This window comes from Doryrhamphus excisus, chromosome 1, assembly GCF_030265055.1.
Source record: "Doryrhamphus excisus isolate RoL2022-K1 chromosome 1, RoL_Dexc_1.0, whole genome shotgun sequence".
Lineage (NCBI taxonomy): Eukaryota > Metazoa > Chordata > Actinopteri > Syngnathiformes > Syngnathidae > Doryrhamphus > Doryrhamphus excisus.
This window is the reverse complement of record NC_080466.1, coordinates 20,457,296-20,478,511: the sequence shown is the minus strand read 5'-3', so window position 1 is coordinate 20,478,511 and position 21,216 is coordinate 20,457,296. Positions and strand designations below refer to the sequence as shown.

The 21,216-nt window shown below is 40.3% G+C and overlaps 1 protein-coding gene across 16 annotated transcripts in view; it reads left to right on the top strand.

The window, feature by feature from the left end:
• The first annotated feature begins 313 nt into the window (after positions 1–313).
• Positions 314–21,216, top strand: part of LOC131124059 (nuclear factor 1 X-type-like) — a 185,126-nt gene continuing 164,223 nt past the window's right edge. For 11 of the 16 annotated variants that reach the window (XM_058065526.1, XM_058065523.1, XM_058065528.1 and 8 more), the window contains exons 1-3: positions 314–581; positions 9,160–9,234; positions 19,386–19,457. In XM_058065526.1, the coding sequence (XP_057921509.1) occupies positions 19,387–19,457 (71 nt within the window). In that variant the 5' untranslated portion in view covers positions 314–581; positions 9,160–9,234; position 19,386. The remainder of the gene's footprint in view (positions 582–9,159; positions 9,235–19,385; positions 19,458–21,216) is intronic. The other 5 variants (XM_058065529.1, XM_058065525.1, XM_058065518.1 and 2 more) reach the window with 2 other exon arrangements.

Sequence of the window (21,216 nt, the reverse complement as noted above, 5' to 3'; positions counted from 1 at the left end):
TTGTGCTGCCGTGCCTCCGATGACTATATTACTGCTATATTTTTGTACGTTTTCTTTTACTCTAGTTGGTGCAAATTACTAATAAAAAAAAAATATTCATGAAAAATAATGCAAACAAATGCAAAAATAATTAATTAGAACAACAATATACTATTTCCATTCTAGTGGTGTTGGAAAAAAACGCATTTTTTAATACAGAGACGACTTTTCATCTTTAGATGAAATCTTTAGCTTATCTTTAGTTTAGATAAGGGTTGTTTTGTTTTGTTTTTCAATGACGTCACTTCCTCTACTTACATTTGGGCCGACTTCCTGGTGTGTTTCCCGCCAGGTGGCAGCCCAAATCAACAAACATCTAGCAGTCTAACCAGCAAGAATTTGGATAAACGAATAAACAAAATGAAACCTGTTTTACGAACACCGAATGTTAAATAATTCTTGGACATATTACTTTACAATCAATGTCTTCAATGGACGAGTTCAAGAGTGGACAAAAACCTCCGAAACACGTCAACATTTGCGTTAGAAATGTGAACACAATCCGCTTGGAACTAATCTTGTTTTTGGATGTTGTACATCAGGTAAGATTCTTGTCATTTACAACGTCAACGATGGTTATTTAGCTATACGTGTTTTTCTTTTAACAGTGTGTCTCATGTTATTTCCTATATATACGTTTATATTTATACTTTGGATGTTTTATCTTTATGTTTAACAGTATGTCATTTTGCGACAGGTATATATTTTTTACGGTAGAACTGCAAAATGACAGTAAACGTTTACGGCCTTCCTTGTAGCCATAAGGGATGGTTGTACATATCGTCTATATTCTTGATATCCTTGAAGGTTTCTAGGCTTTGTGACTTTGTCAAAAGGTCTTGGTGTGAATGATTTCATTTATTGCATCAAACATTTTCATCATTTTATATGGTAGAGGACATGGAACAGATTTTGTATTGCATGTTTTATTTCCAAAACCATCTCAAACTGTCAGAAATGAAATTAAATACGAAATGCCTACCTTTTTAAAACCAAAAATATCCGAAAACATTTGATAATGCTTTGGTATGGCAGTCCTTTTGAGGAGACAGGTCTTGTATTTTATTGGCTAAATTACACTGGCACTTCAGTTAGCATTAATGCCTTCCAACTGACATAAATCAAATCAAATTTTCCCATAAGAAAGCATGTAAATCCAACTAATCCGTTCCAGAAAGCCCCCAAAACACAAAACATACTTTTAGAGTTTTGCAATTATAGTTTTACATGCAGAAAACAATTAGAAATGCATGTAGTTGCATATAAATGATGATTGAAAGAGATAAACATGTGAGATTACTTGTACCTTCGTTGACATTTGTTCATTCATTCAAAAGTATTTGTATCCCTTTCATTTGTTCATCCATCCATATGCTGCTTATCCTAATTAGGTTTGTGGGGGTATGCTGGAGCCTATCCCAGCTGCTTTCAGGCAAGAGGCGGGATACACCCTGGACTGGTTGTCAGCCAATCACAGGGCACATATAGACAAACGACCATTCACACTCACATTCATACCTATGGACAATTTGGAGTCGCTCATAGAGGACAAAAATGCATTGCTGGGTCTCAGTAGGAATATTCTTATTCTATTAAACCTGCTGAGAACTTTAATACCAATTACGACAAATAACATTTGTGCATCTGGGTGTTTGCATTCAATTGTTGCCGCTGTGTTGCAGCATGGAGTGCACTGAGCTTACCTTGTGGGATGAGGATGATGATGATGATTGGTGATGATGATCATAGCTATGTTGCTATGACAGGTGTGTTCACATGCCATGCAGGTGATGTCTCACATGCTCACTTAGCTAATGACACCAATTAAAGTAATTAAGAGCGGCATGGGGAAACCCCCCCCCCCACCCCCCCTTTTCCCTCATTCGCCACCATCACATCACCAGTTCACCATCCTTTCTCATCCCACCCGGTCACATGATCAGCATAACAACACACAGCTAGCACTGCTACATGCCATTGAGGACGACATTGTGTTATGTATAGTGTCTGGCTGTCTTCCATGATCTGTGGCTTTAAAATAATCATAAAGGCTCAAATCAGCACTGAACTTGCACTTAAGAGACACTTCTTGTCACGGCGGTGCAAAGGAGAGGGCCTGCAGGAGAAAGAGCAGTGTTCAAGAGGGTGCAGGGGCGATGATGCCAAGCCAGGTCCTAATGAGGGGAGAGATAATTGTTTTGTTTTGTCTGACAGGAGGGGTTGGGGGATAGGGGGTGGGGGGGATGAAATGACATGCCACACATGGTTTTTGGATGACGGAGGGAAGGGTTGTGGGATTGATGCAAGAGAAAGAAGTACTGGATAGAAAAGCCATATGGAGAGTATGAATAATATCCAAGAAAATGACAACTTTTTTTAAAATAGAAATTTCCATTCTGATCATACATGCATGTCTCCCACACAAAAGAATGATGTCAAAATAAACATTCATAGATTAATTTCTCAGTCCATAAATTGTGATAGCGAGAAGGCTCACATCTGGACATAACTTATGCCGTCACATCTGCTCGCATTTATAAAAGTGTATGAAAGTTTGCTTTTATTTCTCGGAATCCGACAGGCGCGCCTGGATTTGATGCTAGCGGCCCAAAACACCTTCGCCAGAGTCAGACCACATATTCTCTGGGAAAAGGACTTTGATGTGAACTTTGGGTTATGTTTTCTTCATGTGTTTTTATTATTTATTTTTTTTAAATTTGGACACAAATGGAATAGGACAACCTCAGCTTAGATTATTATCATACAGGGGAAGAGAGAGCCACAACATTGGTGATTGAAAGAGAAAATACTGTTACCAAAATGACATCTGAGCACACTTTGGTATTCTGGCGACTCACGGCATGCAGTAAATGATGCGGGTGGGCTGTGCTTTTTGAGCCAGGATGGGGAATCAACTCCAGACGCCTGTCATCGCTTCCACCAAGATAGATGGTGTCGTTAAGACAGTCTCCATCATGCAATAGCTAATTTGGAGTCACCGCTCATGTATTAAAGTAGAAGGAATAGTCTGAATTTATTTGTATACAAATGTAAATGTACCAAGTTAATCAAATCGTTTTGGTGATGTCACTACACAGCCGAAAATAAAACAATTATTGTGTCAGAGAGTGCTAACTCAAGTCAGTTTTGCAATAGTGATCTGACTTTCTTAAAGCTGAGGTCAAATCCGGTTATATGGACTACTTAGGCTGGTCTACATACAAAAAAATCCACAAGAAACGCACAGAGAGTTTCTTTTTGAGTTGTAGACTGGCCACAGACCGGCCGCAAAGGTGCTCTGTCACATCATGCAGTGAAACAGAGACCCGTTGGTTGTATCGTCAAATTTAGGGCGTGAGCTTAGCAAACGCGCCTATGAATAAAAGCACAAAAGCGAAAATGTCCGTTCCAGTGTGGCTGTGCATTGGGGCCTTTGTCCCGGCATTTTGTGTTTTCTGGGGGGTTGGTAGTGTTGTGTCTGTTTTTATCCACCAATTGCATTGCTGTGTGTAGTTCTTTTGACACCGTGAGTAGTATTGGGATTTGAATTGGTGACCTCCTGCTATTTGTCAGCGTTCGTGAAGTCAGCTTTCGTGTCTCACAGGGGTTAGTATCATTGTGCGTAAATGTGATATAGCACAATGAACGTTTATTGATTACCTTAAAAAAAATTATTACCTTAATGAAAAAAAATTGTCTAAAAAAAGTTTGAAATGATTGATTATCTATGATAATTTACAGCACAGTTATCAGCCAGAAAAAAAATTTATTGTGATAGGCCTAAGTCTACTTGCAAAGTTCCTGTTTGGGGTGGGCTGGTCAATCTCTGCTGATGAAGAATAAGAAATGTTGTTTATTTGCCACCATGGAGTCGAGAATTAGTAACTTAAAGCAGCGGCGGTGTACATTTACCATGCTAAAAAAGAAAGAAATCCCAATTTCTATGTGGACTAACCTTACAGAATTAAAATCATAAGCCAAATTTATGTTGGCTATGGTATATACAGTAAACCTCGGATATATCGGACTCAGATATATCGGAAATTCGCTCACAATGGACAGATAAAAAAGAACCGATTTTTCTGTAATGCATTTCCAATAAAAAAATCATTGCATATATCGGATTTTTTATAACGGATTTCGCCTATTTCGGACAAAATCTCCAGTCCCGTTCCAATGCATTTCCATTCAATTTCCCTCGCATATATTGGATGGCCGCATTGTTATGCTAATCTTGTTGATGTCACTGGCTATTGTCTTTCTCCTGGCTCCAGATTTAGGACAAATATAAAAGTGAGTGACGTCAATAATACTAGCACAGCAGTGAATGAGATCTTAACCTCACTATTGGAAATAACGTAGGCCTGACGGGCGTAACAGGGCCTAGCTTAATTAACAATTTGTTATGCTCAGAGTCCAATAAAGTTAAATTCTCATTACCTTACGTCTCTTTTCATTGCCCAGTCCAGGTACATTGGAAACATAGTCAAGGAAGTGCCTTTTTATAACGGATAAAATACGATTTACGCATATACCGGATATAAATCCGATATATGCGTAAAACGGACATTTTCCGGTATACGCATATAACGGATTTTGCTTATATCGGACAAAACCAGTGGGAACAATTGAATCCGATATATCCGAGGTTTACTGTAGTTGACATCGCACGTTTCTAGGCTCCATAATCTGCCTAGCAACAAGTGGCTGTGCAAGAAAGTGACAGGCCTAGCAAGACGATTTGTTGTCTGTGTTGTTTAGTACATTGTATAAAATACATAGTATGTGTTTTTTTATTTTTTTCACCAGCGATCCATACCAGTATAAGCTCACATCGTACTCTATGTGGCCCACCTTGCCAGGCTCGGAGATATCAGTAGACAAGCAGTCATGTTCGTTATAGGCCGAGGTGTGGCTTGCCAGAGTGTGTGAAAGAGGAAGATTGAGAGAAGAGGGGAGCGATGCTGTGTTGAAGAGAGATAGGCCCAATGAGAAAGTGTGTGTGGGTACAGAGGAGGGGTGCAGGTGGCACCGAGCTGGCGTAGGCCCGGGCCCACTGTCCCCTGGCAGTGCCAGCCTCCATCTGTCATCAGCAGGAACATCTGCAGCCCAAGGTGCCCTTGTCACCCAGCGTTAGAGTAACGAGTTTGGCGTTTCTATTAGACCGTCGCCATGGCCTGCCCGCCTGGCTACCCGGCATCGGCCAAGACTGTGGCATTTTTTTGGGTGTGAGCTTGTGCGCGTGTGTGTCTAGATATGAGGCCGACGATGAGGGAGCAAGCTGGAGATTTGTTTGTTGGTTTGTGCGCCTGTGTGTGTTTATGTTTGTGTGTGTGTGTTTGTGCCAATACAACATGGCAGCGCAGTGCGTTGACCCAGCTGGGATGAGCCGGCATGTTGAGTCATGTCCCCTCCTGATGAGAGCCTGTGCCCAGTGCGCTCACGCCACTGCCAGACCTCCAATCTCTGGTCCGCCCCGCTCTCCCCTCTTTACCCATCCTCACATCTCCCCGTGCCCCATCTGTCCACCCCCTCCTCTTTTCTGCCCTCTCTGCTCCCTCACTCACCTCTCTGCGATCCGTCCTTTCCTCCCCCGTGCTCCTCACATTCTCCTCCGCATCTGAGCCATTCTCACTTTTTTTTTTTTTTTTTTTTTGAAAAATCTTCCTGGTCTCAGAAAGCAGATGGTACTTCTTTCCTTCTTCTTTTCATCCTTGTTTCTGTGCAACCCCCAAACCGGCATCCACCTCCTTTCCCCCCCGCCAACACAGCACGTGTTTCTTCACATCACTCCACTGTAGCGCTTTTTCTTCTTTCTTCATTAAAAACTTATTTTCATTGATGATTTAATTGTCAATAAACAACAAAAGCAGTCAACAGCTTGACAAGGGACACAACTCCAGCAGTAGCTACAGAAATAAGAAAAAGATAAATATAAAGGAAATATAAAAAAAAAAAAAACATCAAAGAATATTGCTGAAAAAAAACTTCAAGTCCAGACTTCCCTGTCTCTGGCTTCTTTGTCCAGCTCCTCCTGGTGGATCGGGAAGCGTTCCCAAGCCAGTTTATCGACATAGTCTCTCCAACATGTCCTGGGTCTTCCCCGAGGCCTCCTCTCGGTCAGATGTGCCCTGAACACCTCCCCAGGGAGGCATCATGGCCAGATACTCAATCCACCTCATGTTGCTCCTCTCAATGCGGAAGCGGTTCTACTCCAACTTTCTCCTGGATTGCATTTCTTCGCACCTTATCTCTAAGGGAGAGCAGTATCACAAAAAATGGCATTATGCCTTCCTGCCAAACTCTGTTGAGCCACTTGTACCCGTGATCTTGTCCTTTCGGTCACTACCCAAAGCTCATCTCCATAGATGATGGTACAGGAACATAGATCGACTGGTAAATTGAGAGCTTTGCCTTTCGCGCAGAACCGGGGAAGGTTAATACGACCAACCTTGTTGTGCATGTGAAGCATAATTTTTTTTATTTTTTACATTTTCTCTTGAGTTTTCTTTTTTATTGGTTTTTCCTGTGAAGCACTTTTCTGAAGAATGGAAAGTGCATTTTTATTTTTATTTTTATTTTTATTTTTATTTTTATTTTTATTTTTATTTTTATTTTTATTTTTATTTTTATTTTTATTTTTATTTTTATTTTTATTTTTATTTTTATTTTTATTTTTATTTTTATTTTTATTTTTATTTTTATTTTTATTTTTTAAATAAATGCCATTATGCCTCGAAGCCAAACTCTTTTCAGCCACTTGTACCCGTGATCTTGTCCTTTCGGTCACTACCCAAAGATCATAGTCATAGTCCATATTTGAGGGTATAGGGCATCATTGCTGACACCAAAAATTGAAAAATAATCTTAAATGTTTTTTTTTGTATTCTACATACTGTGTATATAGAGTTTTGGTTATTTTGGTTTTGAACTCCCTTCACCCTTGTTGGTTTAAGAAGAATAACTGTAGATATTTATGGAAGGACTCCTCCTAAGTTGAGTTCATGTTGGTTTTCTTTTGAAACTAGTTAAGACTGAATCAACAGTGCCTCTGCTGGTGACAACCAAATAGTGCACCCCATTTTACTTCAATTGCTTCAAGAAATGATAACAATAAAGACAAATTCATTCAATTCAGCTGCTGCAATGATCCGTGAAGTGATCAAGATGCAACAATATGAACTTTTTTTCTTGATAATATGGAAACATGTTAAACACACTCTGCTTCTTCCGAGGGTTGTCCTGATCCAATATTGATATCTGCCCGATGGAGCCCCCATGATCACAACAACATTGTGCGGGTAGGAATGATGTTGGCTATGTGGCAGTATTTTTTGCTAAGATCTGAAGAGGATGCTGCAGCTGAGTGTAAAACCTGTCATGTGCACGTTTCCCATGGTGGCGCAGAACCAGGGAAGGTTAATACGAACAACAGCATCACAAAAAACTGCATTATACCTCGCCGCTGCGACATTGTTGCTGAAACTATAACCCAGATCAAGCAGTTCCACACTACAAAAACAGTCACAAAAGTCGATTCAAATATTTGCATGGTATCAGAAGTTGTATCGGGACACCTCTATTTCTTGTCGGAGATGTGGAATTGTGCAATGGTAAACATTCTTAAATGTAACTTATGTTGTAATGTTATGTTTAAAAATGAACTAAACCATGACCATTATTTTATCATCATATATCATAATCCAAATATAAATAAATAGCTTTTACATGATGTGATTTTATCCATCCTTAATGTGCTCAACAGGGCTCCACTCTCAGCAACATGACTGCTGTTTGTGTTTGCAAACACATGGTGGCTCTAACGAGCAGCAATCTGTCTGCCCATTAATGGAGCGAGGCTTGGCGGCAATTGTGTCAATTACCAGCAGAATACTAATCAGAGCAGCATGTACGAATGAGACACGATTGATTATTCTTTTTCATTTCTGGTGTTACCACCTTATGAGTCAGTTTGGCCGGCGTGGAAATATGGGGAAAAAATTAGACACCACTTATTAAGCGCTGAACTTTTGTGACCTTCTAATAGCAAAAAAAAAAAGACTCTCCAAGCAATGCTAGTGTAGGTTTTTTTCACACTTTTGAGTCCAGTTTCTTTCTAAACGAGCATTTTTGTGGTTTTCCACTCTTGGCACATCTCTCCCGTGGCCCTATCAACACTTGAAAAAGTGTGTTGTTGACAGTGAGTGAGTGAGATAAAGAAAAGGGAAGCGACAACTGCTAATCAATAAGATTTCTCCAACCTCTCCTTTTTCTGCACCACCTCCCTCCCCCCAAGAGGCCCATGGCATTCAAGACGCGCCAAGATGAGCTTGGCATTGTCGAGCACGCCTTAAAAAGAAACACCTGCGAGGTGGAAGACTTTAAAAAAAAAAAAAAAAAAGTAGAGAGAGGGAGAGTGAGAGGGAAAAAATCCTGCTTTTCGCAGCTCTTAAAAATGTTGGCAAATGTTCCATGGCTTTTTCTGGGAACAAAACAGTAAAAAGAAAGCATGCAAGTGAAGACAAAAGGGGGATGCTTTTCCATAGAGACAGAGGTGTCATTACACTTGAGACACTTGCCAAATTTGTACTTTATCTTATCCCGTATTCTCCCCACCCCCACATTCCGTTATCCATACCATCTTCATTTATTAGCACGTTTTGGGAAACAAATAATAAATAGCAAGGTTTTTTTTTTTTAAAGGAGGGATTTGGGAAGGGGAGACAAAGATGTAGCACGGCATGGCGAGCGAGGGTGAACTCAAACAGATGGCACTCTTGGCATGCACCTCTCTCTTAAATCTGTTTCTGCTGTTTTTCCTCATGTGCACGAGGCTTTAACCCCGTGCTAACCTGTGTCCTGGCCTGACCCCGGACCACAGCTGCTGTTTGTACTCATGTACTGCAGTGTGTGCACACAACGTTACCTGTGTCTCTGTCCAGCTACTGACCTTGCTCGACTTTTGAATACCTAAATTGAATACCGTAATTGAACAAAGCATTCATGCACAGAATACCTGTTAAATTTACAGGGTGTACCAAAAAACTGTATAATAAAACAAAAAAAGTTGTAGTAGGCATCTTATAACAAATTTTTACTTGACTTTTTTTGTGTTTTAAGGTGGAAGAGTGACTAGCCATGCCGCTAATCTTTGATTTGAACCAAGGCTTGCTTGAAAGTAAGAAGTTGATCGAGGTAAGCGAATCTTTAAAAGTGAAATGACGGACTTGGAGCACAACAACGACTTTCACTTAAGGGAGGTAGTAGAGTCTCAAAACTGTTGAAGCTTTTCTCTGAAAGAGACACTTTTTTTTCCAGAGAAACTGGTGCAGTTTTATTTAAAGGGAACCTATTATGCTAATTTTTCGGCACTTTATAGGAGTCCATAACTCAATACAGAGCAGCTACACATGATAACCAGCGCATATAGCTTTCTAGTCATTCCAGAATCTGCACCTATTCAGCTGTATTTCTTTGGATTTTGTGCTTCCCGCGAAAATTGTTTGTTTTCAAGACAAAACTTGCAATAATTACTTTTTTTAATGTGTGCGTATATATATATACGTATATATAAGTTTGGGATCACTTGCAAATGTCTTTGTTTTCCAAAGAAAAACACATTTTCATCCATTTCACAAACAATCAGATGATTTTCAAAGAAGGATCTACATTTTTGAGTAGAGGCCTACTATAAGCAACTGTCAGTCCTCTGCGTCAATCTCCTGGTATGGCTGCCAATCCATTCATTCATTCATTTGCTACCGCTTTTTCTCACGAGGGTCACGAGGGTGCTGGAGCCCATCCCAGCTGTCTTCGGACGAGAGGCGGGGTACACCCTAGACTGGTGGCCAACCAATCACAGGGCACATATAGACAAACAACCATTCACACTCACATTCATACCTACGGACAATTTGGAGTGGCCAATTAACCTAGCATGTTTTTTGGGGAATGTGGGAGGAAAACCCACGCATGCACAGGGAGAACATGCAAACTCCACACAGAGATTGCCGAGGGTGGGATTGAACCCTGGTGCTGCTAATCCAATTTAATCATTTTATAAGGCTAATAGATTATTAGAAAACCCATCTAAAAATATCTTACCATGCTGTTAACTCCTCCCTTCAGAAAGCAGCACAAACTGGGTCTAACAAGGACAGAAAAAGGAGTCGGAGGCCCTGATGCACAACTGTCCAAGAAGACAAATATCTGAGAGTGTATAGTTTGAGACAAAGACGCCTCACAAGTCGTCCGTCACCTGGCAGCTGCACTGAATAGTACCCGTCAAACACCAGTGTCAGTATCAACGTTTACATCAAGGCAGACTGTAGAAAAACAAAGATGACCAAGGTCAGTCTCTGTAGTATAGCCCAGTATCTTACCAGTAGAACAAAGTGCTCCAAGAGTCCTGGCTTATTTTTGTTTCCACTAGTCGAAGAGGAAGCAGAACCTTTTAGCTATCGGGCTCCTCTCCCGTGGGACTGCATTCTGGTTTCCATCCAAAAGCGACAGAAAACACACACAGTACATCCTCTGTAAAGTGTAGACTTGCAACTAATGATATACTGCAAGGCCGTCATGCAATGACGCTGTCACTGTAGGCCTAAACTGCCTCAAAATGGACTAAACTGTCTAAGAATAATCTTGCAGTTGAATCATATGAAAATGTCACATGATCAAGCACATACAGTAAACACAGCCTCTCTTCTAGATTTGTAGTTATTATTTTGCTCATATGGGTCTGGTGTAACATCTTTTTGTCACCGATCTTCAACTGGTCCCTGATCTCTCCAGAGTACCAGAGTCTACACACACCAGCCAGCCAGGCATAAGTGCTTGCATGCAACGTCAATTATGTAAACAAAGGTGATGAATGCATTTTCCACGCTAATGTACGGTATCTAGTGAATAAAATGAACATGTTACGACACCACATCACCCACAGTAAGAGACTTTTTCGACTGCAACATCATCATTTTTAACGAGACATGATAAACGGTGAAGTACCGAACAATGCCATTGAGCTACTTAACCGACAAACACTTTGGTCTGATACTGTAGAACAGAGGCTAAAAACCAAAAGCGTAGGAATGTACATCTATGTCAACTGCATTTGTAGATCATATTCCAAATTATTACAGACCATGCAAGTTCAGAGGGTCCACTCCACAAGGTATTATCATCATTAATTATACTAACAATATGAAGTATCTTATTGCGTGAAAGTAAAGTGGGTATAACTGCGGATTTGCAAGTCCTGAATGTGGCGCCCTGATGCAAAAAACACCTGGTGTGCCAATTTAGGACACTTCCGTCTCAGTGTGAGCTCATACATTCATGCACTGACTCCCATAGACAGACTATAGATTTTACTCAATGCACATCACTTATATGTATGTGAGGAGTTGGGGGGGGGGGGGGGGGCTGAGGTGGTGTGAGCTCATTTGCATAATCTCCCATTTAAAGGAGGGATGTGCTGCAAGCCGATGGGGTTGGTGGGGGTGTTGATAGTAAAGGGCTGGGTTTTGGAGAGGCTGTACAAAGTCTTCATTGTGCAGTCACAGGATAGGGAGAATACCCCGTCGGGTCTAGTTTGTGTGCGTGTGTGAGTGTGTGTGTGTCTTTTCAATGTTTATCTATGTGTGTCTGTGTGTGGGAGCCACACCTGTCAGGAGAGCCTGAGGGAAAGCAATGAGACCATGATAATGAGTGTGTGTGTGTATGTGTGTGTGTGTGAAACAGATAGTCAATGGGATTTCATTAACATCGACAAGAGCATTAAAATCTTTGGGCCAAATCAAGGTTTTTATGTCCTAATTGTTTCCCTTTATTAACTTGGCTTGTTATCATGCCATTTTCTTCCCTTTCTCTATATAATACATACACACATTCACATACACTTTCTCAGCTGCAGCAGCAGGATTTAATTACTCGTCTTTCTCATGCCAAATCATAATCTGCACAAGCAGGCCGATTGGATCAGGCTGAAAAAATAATGGCAAAATTAGAATTTTTTTTTTTAATTTATTATTATAGTTTTCCGCAGAGAAGGGTGGGGGACTTAATAGGGAAGGGAGGCCAGAAGTGCTGAAGTAGCTTGTGGCTGTGTCTCCAATGGTAGACAGTAATGCTCCGCAATCTGCTTAATATCCCCGCTGCTCTCATTAGATTAGAGAACATTAAGGAGATTGGGAGATTTGCACTCCATTGTTTCACTAAGACAACACGAGGGTAGAGAGGCCATACAGCCCACGGTGAAGAACACAAAGTACAAAGAGGGAGAAGACGTGGGGGTTAAATAGATAAGCTACCGGGGGTTTAACAGCTCAGGTATGGATGTGATGATTCCCAAGCTCACTGCTGTTAAGAAATCCCGACCACTGCCTCGAACACCAAACACCACAGGGTCAACTTGTCTGCGCACAGCCAGCCATTTTTTTGTACGGGTTTCTTTGAATCGCTGTGATGTTTTAGAGTTGAAGTACTTGTGAGTTCCACATAGGCCAAAAATTAGTAATTAGTATTTATTAACTAAAATTAGTATTTATGAGTTCGCTTAGAGCAGGGGTGCTCACACTTTTTCAGCATGCGAGCTACTTTTAAAATGGCCGAGTCAAAATGATCTACCCACTACAAAAATGCAAAACATCTATTTATTTTCAAATGTATTGAGGATTATTTGTACGTACAATGTATGTTGATGTACCTTACATAACCAAATGAGCCAATATTGCAAAACACACATAATTAACTATTAACATTTTTTGTTATTACCTGAGTTTACTTTGATGACTTGCACTGAATTGAACCAGCCAGGGATGCATAGTCCAGACAGTAGCTGCTGATAGCCAGCCTCAAGCACACTTCCAAATGTTTATCAGTCATGGATAATATCCGTATCACAATATCCGTATAATATTCCATATCCGTATGGAAGTGATATGTTTTTTGCCTTTTTGCTTGGTCCAGTTTTTGCCTTTTTACTTGGTCCAGCTCCTTCACTCATTTTAGTGACCATAAACTTTAGCGAGGGCTTAAAATCTCGCAATTCGCCGACTAGCTTAGCACTTTGCATCGTTGTTTACGCATGAGCGGTGACCTAAAGGTCAAAATTCAGTTGTCATCTGATTGGTTGTCCTGTATGTCAATCAAGTAACGGGGGTGGATGATAGGCTGACGTCGTAAGTTCTGCTGCACTTAGAGACGTTGTTTGATTTGATTGGTCACCCGAAGGGCAACATTCAGTTGTCATCTGAATGGCTGCCCTGTATGTCAATCAAGTGACGGCATTGATGCTGGGATGATATTTTTTTAATGTCACGCCGCGATCGACCAGCGATCGACCAGTACCACCTCCGCGATTGACTGGTAGATCGCGATCGACTTAATGAGCACCCCTGGCTTAGAATATTACAGTTATCCATTAGTAATACTTTTAATTAATAGAAAAACAAAAAGAAATAATCCCGTATGCATGGTGGTAGAATATATGCCATGTAATATTTAGCTGCGTCACTACACCGAGTAAGCATAATGTCAATGTTATTATTTAAGGTTATTGTATGTAAGGTTATTATTTAACCTTTTAACTTTGACCTCCAGTATGTCCTCCAGTAGTCTCTTCAGGCGGAAGTGCGTAAAAGAAAAGAAAAATTAGACGTAATAAAACGCTCAATGGAGAGAATTGAACGTTGTCTCCCCCTAATGACCACAATGTTACATAGCACTTGCATTTCAATATGTTTTGACTAATAATAGGCCATAATCGACCTCAAAACTCATTCATTCATTTTCTACCGCTTTTCCTCACGAGGGTTGCGGGGGGTGCTGGAGCCTATCCCAGCTGTCTTCGAGCGAGAGGCTGGGTACACCCTGGACTGGTCGCCAGCCAATCACAGGGCACATATAGACAAACAACCATTCACACTCACATTCATACCTATGGACAATTTGGAGTCACCAATTAACCTAGCATGTTTTTGGAATGTGGGAGGAAACCGGAGTACCCGGAGAAAACCCACGCATGCACAGGGAGAACATGCAAACTCCACACAGAGATGGCCGATGGTGGAATTGAACTCGAGTCTCCTAGCTGTGAGGTCTGCGCACTAACCACCCGTTCCCAAAACTGTGAATTGATTAAAAAAAACAGGGATAACTGTACTTGTTTAGACAGCAAACTGACCAATACTGACTCAACAGCGCCGCTGCTGGATGCAGACAAGTAGTGCATTTGTAATCAATTGTTTCACACAGCACTTCAACCCAATTGATGGAATTCTTAACAATCATTCAGAGCGGTGTAACCGTTGTTGGACCTCAATATAAACAATGACAAAGAATAGTTTCCAGAATTTCAATAACAGAACTTAGTAACTGTGGCAAGCCAACGAAGGCCTAACGGGCAACTGATTGCAGGTGTGTGACCTGGTGGCTCCGCCCCAGGAACTCCAAAGAAGGGTACTGAAACACAGAGCAGAGAGAAGTGGAGGGCAGCATCACAAGATACTTCAAATGCTCATAACACTAAAATACATGTTAGTTTTGTTATGCAAACTTTGTGGGACAAATGTTACGGCCCCACAGATAGCAAATAATGTGTCAAAAATCTAAATTTAATGTCACTCCTATTTTCATTCATTCATTCATTTTCTACCGCTTTTCCTCACGAGGGTTGCGGGGGTTGCTGGAGCCTATCCCAGCTGTCTTCGGGCGAGAGGCGGGGTACACCCTGGACTGGTCGCCAGCCAATCACAGGGCACATATAGACAAACAGCCATTCACACTCACATTCATACCTATGGACAATTTGGAGTCACCAATTAACCTAGCATATTTTTGGAATGTGGGAGGAAACCGGAGTACCCGGGGAAAACCCACTCCTATTTTATAGTTGTTAATTTATCTATGGCAGCAGTATAACAAAAAATATATATAAATACTAGGCAGAAATTCACTAATCGTGGTTGGGTAACTCATGTTCAAACCTACGCCAATTATTGCACGTTTTTTTGGAATGTGGGAGGAAACCGGAGAAACTCAACACAGAGATGCCCAAGCGGAGATTCCAAACAAGGTTTTCCCGATATCCTGACTATGTGGCCAACATGGTAACCATGCGGCCATTGTCTGGAACCAGTTAATTGCAATAAACACGGGATTACTTTTTATGTTATTGGATCTGTATCAAAAGATGTTCTGGTTTTGACAGAGGTATTCATTTAACAATGTTTGTTTTTGTGGTTTTCATTTGTAGTGATCGAGAACTTAACTGCATCATACTGAGAGCTGCGTGTAATATTTCAACCTCCTTAATTAGCGACACGGATCATATATTAGAAACAACAGTACTACAGTACAAGCTATGAAGTATTTTTTCTTAACTTGTATCCTACCACATTCTTATCTCCAATCAAAACTGAGAATTATCATCTTTTCATGCATATCCGATGTATTTTTGATGACCTTGTGAGAAAGCGTAATAGCCCCCTTCCTTAATAACCACTGAGTCAATGGCCACGTTTACATGAGTTTTTCTCTTTCCCAATGACCTTTCCGAAAGCAATGGTATACATGAAAAAAGGAATATTCCAATCGCATGTCTACATGCGCCGCTATAATCAACCAGAATAGTCAATGGGGCATGCGCAGTAAATCGTAAACACCAACATCACGTGATACCGACTTCCTCGAGTTTTTCTTTCACTTGTTGGAATAACTCCGTATTGCCAGTTTTTTGTTCGTCCAGTCTTGAAATTTAGTTTGAATCAAAAACAAACTTTCCGCAGCAGTCCAGTGCCGATCTCTCGCCTCCATTTTTTTTTTAATCCAAGAACTTCTCGAGCTGCGTGTTACGTCATATCTCAACATTCGCTGAAAGAACGCACCCGGGAACAGGAAAAGATAAAGTTCAATCTTGCTAATATTTTATAATTAAGAAGAATTATTTTCTTTTTAAAATAAAATTGGACTTTGAATGGCGTATAGAAAGGTTTAGATTCTGTTCCACAGATGGCGGTAATGCACACGAAAGCTGCTTGCCAACCGCCAAAAAACAACAGAAGAAGAAAAACACCACGAAGAAGGAATATTCCATTCCTGTAAATCTGATTATACAGTAAACCTCGGATATATCAGACTCGGGTATATCGGAAATTCTCTCACAACGGACAGATAAAAAAGAACCAATTTTTCTGTAATGCATTTCCAATAAAAATTCATTGCATATATCGGATTTTTTATAACGGATTTGGCCTATTTCGGACAAAATCTCCAGTCCCGTTCCAATGCATTTCCATTAAATTTCCCTCGCATATATCGGATGGCCGCATCGTGGCGCTCCGATTCGCCGAATCGTGACAGGCCGCTATACGACGTCATTTGCAGCGTTGCCTGCGCGTCCAGGTACATTGGAAACATAGTCAAGGAAGTGCCTTTTTATAACGGATAAAATCCGATTTACGCATATACCGGATATAAATCCGATATATGCGTAAAACGGACATTTTCCGGTATACGCATATAACGGATTTCGCTTATATCGGACAAAACCAGTGGGAACAATTGAATCCGATATATCCGAGGTTTACTGTATATTCATCTGGATTGGCACTTTTCTTTCGGAATGAGGTGTATACAAAGGTTAGATTCTTTCCGTTTGAGCAAATAACCCGAATGGAATTGGAATATTTGGGTCCATGTATACGTGGCAGGATTGTCTCGAAGCAAATTGATTCAAGTGTGTGATCAGCACCCATGCACTCATTGCAGTTGCGGTATTAGGATTCAGTAGCGTCATCCGAGCTCCTAATTCCACTTTGGTAATGCTGCCATCATTAACATAATAAGTCTACTTTAGCTGTGAGGGGGCGTAGACAGAAAAAGTTGTTTTTTTTTTTCTTTCCCTGTTGCACGTTTGGCTCATGTAGTGGTATAGTTCCTCAGGCAAGTATAAACAAATTAACACACAAAAAAAACAGGCTTTTTATTGTGCAGGCTCCCAACAGTCATAGTGGGTAGAACCATTAAACTTACTGTATGTGCTCACAAGCCCAGGGAGGCAAATTATATGGCCTCAGCTCATATCTGAGTAGACAAATACATTATTTCTACAGCTGGAGGGACAAAACTCTTTACTTTTTTGTTAAGGGAATAAAAAAAAAAACCTATACGAAAAAGTTTTATCCATAATTTGGCACCCTGGATAACTCATTTGGCTTCCTGGGTGACTAATACGAGAGAGATTATTTTTCATGGTGTGCTGGCTGATTTCGTAAAGCCATGCTGGACGGCAGCTTGGCCACAGAGGCACACTTTGGCAAAGTCCCGGATGATCTGCATTCCTGCTTGCTTGGAAAGGTCACATGGGCCTCGCAAAGAGTCCACTGGATGGTCAGTGAATGCAGTGGCCGTGGAACAAATGGCGCAAACTCAAAGGAAAATACACAATAGTCGACACTTTACTGGCTTTTGTGTCTTGGATTCAAGCGCACTTTTTTCCTGGCACAAACACAACACATGAGAGGGTCATCAATGTGTTTTTATTGATTTTAAAATGAGCATATTTTCTTTATTTTTCCTTTCCGTGAAGCTCGGTTTAACAAACAAAACAAATGTAGTCGCATCCTGAAAGAGTCTGACGCTTCCTTCCTGCTCGCACACCCTTCTCCATCGCTCTCCACACTTGCAACACCACACTTCCTCTTTATCCACCAATCACACTCATGGCGAGATGCGTTCTGAGCATCACCCTTACAACGCAAGCAGGTCGCTATAGTACAAAATTCACTTTATTGTCTTACTCCAAAAGGATTCAGCTCACTGAGTCCAGAGAGTTCACCCCAATATCACATACCACCACAAGAGGCCGCTAGAGCCTCTGTTCAATGCATTGGCATAATGCAAGCACGCACTTGTGATGGACTTTTCCCATATTAGTAGGTATTTCAGTATTTAAACATACAATAAATGTAGGGCATCAAAAATTTGTTAATTGTTTTCATTGACTGTATTAAAAATATGGTTTCACTTATGTAATCAAATCAATCAATTAACTTAACTATCAAAAGTATAATATTCCTTTTCATTAGTATAATTAATATTGGTGTATTATTATTCATGTGTGTTTTACTATATATATTTTTTACTATATTATGTTACAACCAGGGCTGTGGTTAGCACGCAGGCCTCACAGCTAGGAGACCCGAGTTCAATTCCACCATCGGCCATCTCTTTGTTGAGTTTGCATGTTCTCCCCGTGCATGCGTGGGTTTTCTCCGGGTACTCCGGTTTCCTCCCACATTCCAAAAACATGCTAGGTTAATTGGCGACTCAAAATTGTCCATAGGTATGAATGTGAGTGTGAATGGTTGTTTGCCCGGGTGTACCCCACCTCTCGCCCGAAGACAGCTGGGATAGGCTCCAGCAACCCTCGTGAGGATAATGGTAGAAAATGGATGAACGAATGTTACAATCAATAATATTGGTGTTATGGCTTAAATATAAATTACCATAATGTAACAAACAAAGCCCAACATATAGACCACAAACAATATATGTACGTAAATAAATGTCATGTCAGATATTTAATACAGCATATATAGATTTACATACATTGTCAAAACTCAATAACATACAAATATACAAGTAATTTAAAACAATGATAAATTCAATACATTGTATTTGAGTGGAAAAAATGCCAACTCACAAATTGGGTCGAAATATACTTGATAAAAAATAAAAATAAGTCAAAACAACCTCCCCCAACTCTTTCTTCATACTTATCTAAAATAAGTCTATAGTGATAAGACTTTAGTTTATTGCTGCATAATAATGACACCTCTTCTCTTAAACTGTTGATTGATTGTTTCTTGGACGAGCGTGTAAATGAACAAACACACACATTAGCCGAGAGACAGAAAGATGCCAGTGAGAAAACATTAACCATCAGTGGCAATCAGGAGCCAATTTTAAAGCTATATAGCTCTTTGGATTTGATGTGCGTTCAATACAAACATTGTGTCAGAGAATGCATCCTATTGTTTACTTTTAGTCGGTACTTTGACAGTGGATTATACCGTAATCCTTTTTAACTGCCTTTAAAGACGAGCATGGAATATTTTCAATATTTTAATATTGTTATAGTCTGCTATATGGTAGTGGATTGACAGCAAAACGATGCTGCTAAGTGTGTTCTTGATTGTGGGGGTGTCTGGACTATACTGGGCATAATGGAACCCAGTGGTGTTTTTGCTGTGGGTGGGTTTGCTAACAATGTCTAAGCGTTTAGTCGAGGTTGGCACAAGATGTCCGTGACACACACACACACACAATTGTCTGCTTTATAGGATGCCCGCTGATGTCATGGCAACCCCATATCCTCAGCAAGGCGGAAGATGCCCCGTGCCAAAAATGCCATGGTAACTTTTTTTGTTTTTTTTTGGAGTTGCCCAGAAACCTTTGAAGCTTATTAAGTGAAACCGGTGGGGAGACAAGTGGACAAGGAGAGTGAGAGAGAGAGAGAGAGAGAGAAAGAGGAGGGAAGCTGGGGAAAGGCAGAGGGATTGGGAGTGCGTCCTGTCTCGGCGCCAAAATTGTGTCTTTGTTTTAAGGAAGGGAACACAACCAGCTTGCTAATGGTGCCTTCAGTTCGTTTTTTTTTTTGTATTTAAAAAAAAAAAAAAAGTCCACCCAAACACATTGCAGTGAGCACCGTGCATCAGAAAATGTTGTGCCAACATCTCTTCATCGGTAGCTTGTACCAGTCTGCTATTGTCTGCACAAAACCTTTGCAATGTATGGACCTGCGATGGGCATCATTGATGAATCGATAAGAATTCAGAATTCATTCAGTTGTAAAATTAATACTTTTACACTTTTTGTAACCAGCAGAGGAGCTTCAGCCTTAACTAGTTTGCTGTCTAAATAAATACAATATAATGCTAGCAAGTGCAGAATTAATCTGCTCCATACAACATTGGCGTTGAAACAGGAGTTCAGAACATTCTTCATTCATTTTTACAAATAACTCTTAAATGATCAAGTGACGCTTGACACATTACTGGAATATGTGTACTACTGATATGCATAGGATAGTCCGTAGGAGCCTTGCTTTTTTCAACATGCAGGTAATTGTGTCTTTAGGTGTGTGTGTGTGTGTGTGTCTTTGGTTAGGTAATTAAATGAGTCCATTTCTCCTTGAGTTAGCTTGCGGCGCCAGTAGTGCTGCCCAGTGAGACAGTGTCGGGCTCTGCCAGTTTCATTAGTGCTGATGGATGACCTCATGACAGGCATTCCGCTCACCTCCACTTCAAAGAGAGCAACACAGCAACTCTGGATGAGCACAAGTGTGTGTGTGTGTGTTCCCTTAAAGACTGATACAATACTGTGCACAACTCTTAAAGATCATTGCAGGTGGCTGTGTCATGTTAATAAGGCCATAATAAACATTAAATTGTATTTTTTTTTCAAATTTGAAACACTTATATGCTAGGACTAGGTTAAAAAGCCATGGCATTTCAGTATGTGGAATCAAACTATGGAATGGATTGAGTAAGGACCTCAAACAATGCACAACAATGAGCCAATTCAAGAAACAATACAAGCAGTTGATGTTTGCTAAATACAAGGATGAAGAGTCTTGAACCAGTCATGATGTGCTATATATATCACTATATTGACACTTACTCTGGTACCCATTATGTCATTGTATGGTCATATCACCTCGTACTTCAGTACGTGACAAAAATAAATTAAAAAAAACAACAAAAAAAAACTTAAACTTTATTAGGAAAGCAGGAAGTGAACAAATGTAACAGTTACTGATTGTAAAAGTACCAGATGGAGGGGTAGGATTCAATAAGCTTTGCTTCTTCCTACTCCTTTTGGACATGTGGAACTGTGAACTGATTATGTGATGCATTCAATTGTAATCTGATGCATGTTCAAATGAAATAAAACCATTATCATTAATGATTGTTTATTTAGTATTTAATATTTAGTACAGTGCATTTATTATTCATTGTGACTCCCACTTATACTACATTTTCATATTCACGTCCAACTAAACTCAAAAGTTAACACACAATTAAGGCAGAAGCAAAAAAAAAAAAACCTATAAGCTGTAAGGATCCCTACATAATTAAAATAAATAAACATAACCTAAAAATGGATTTTAAT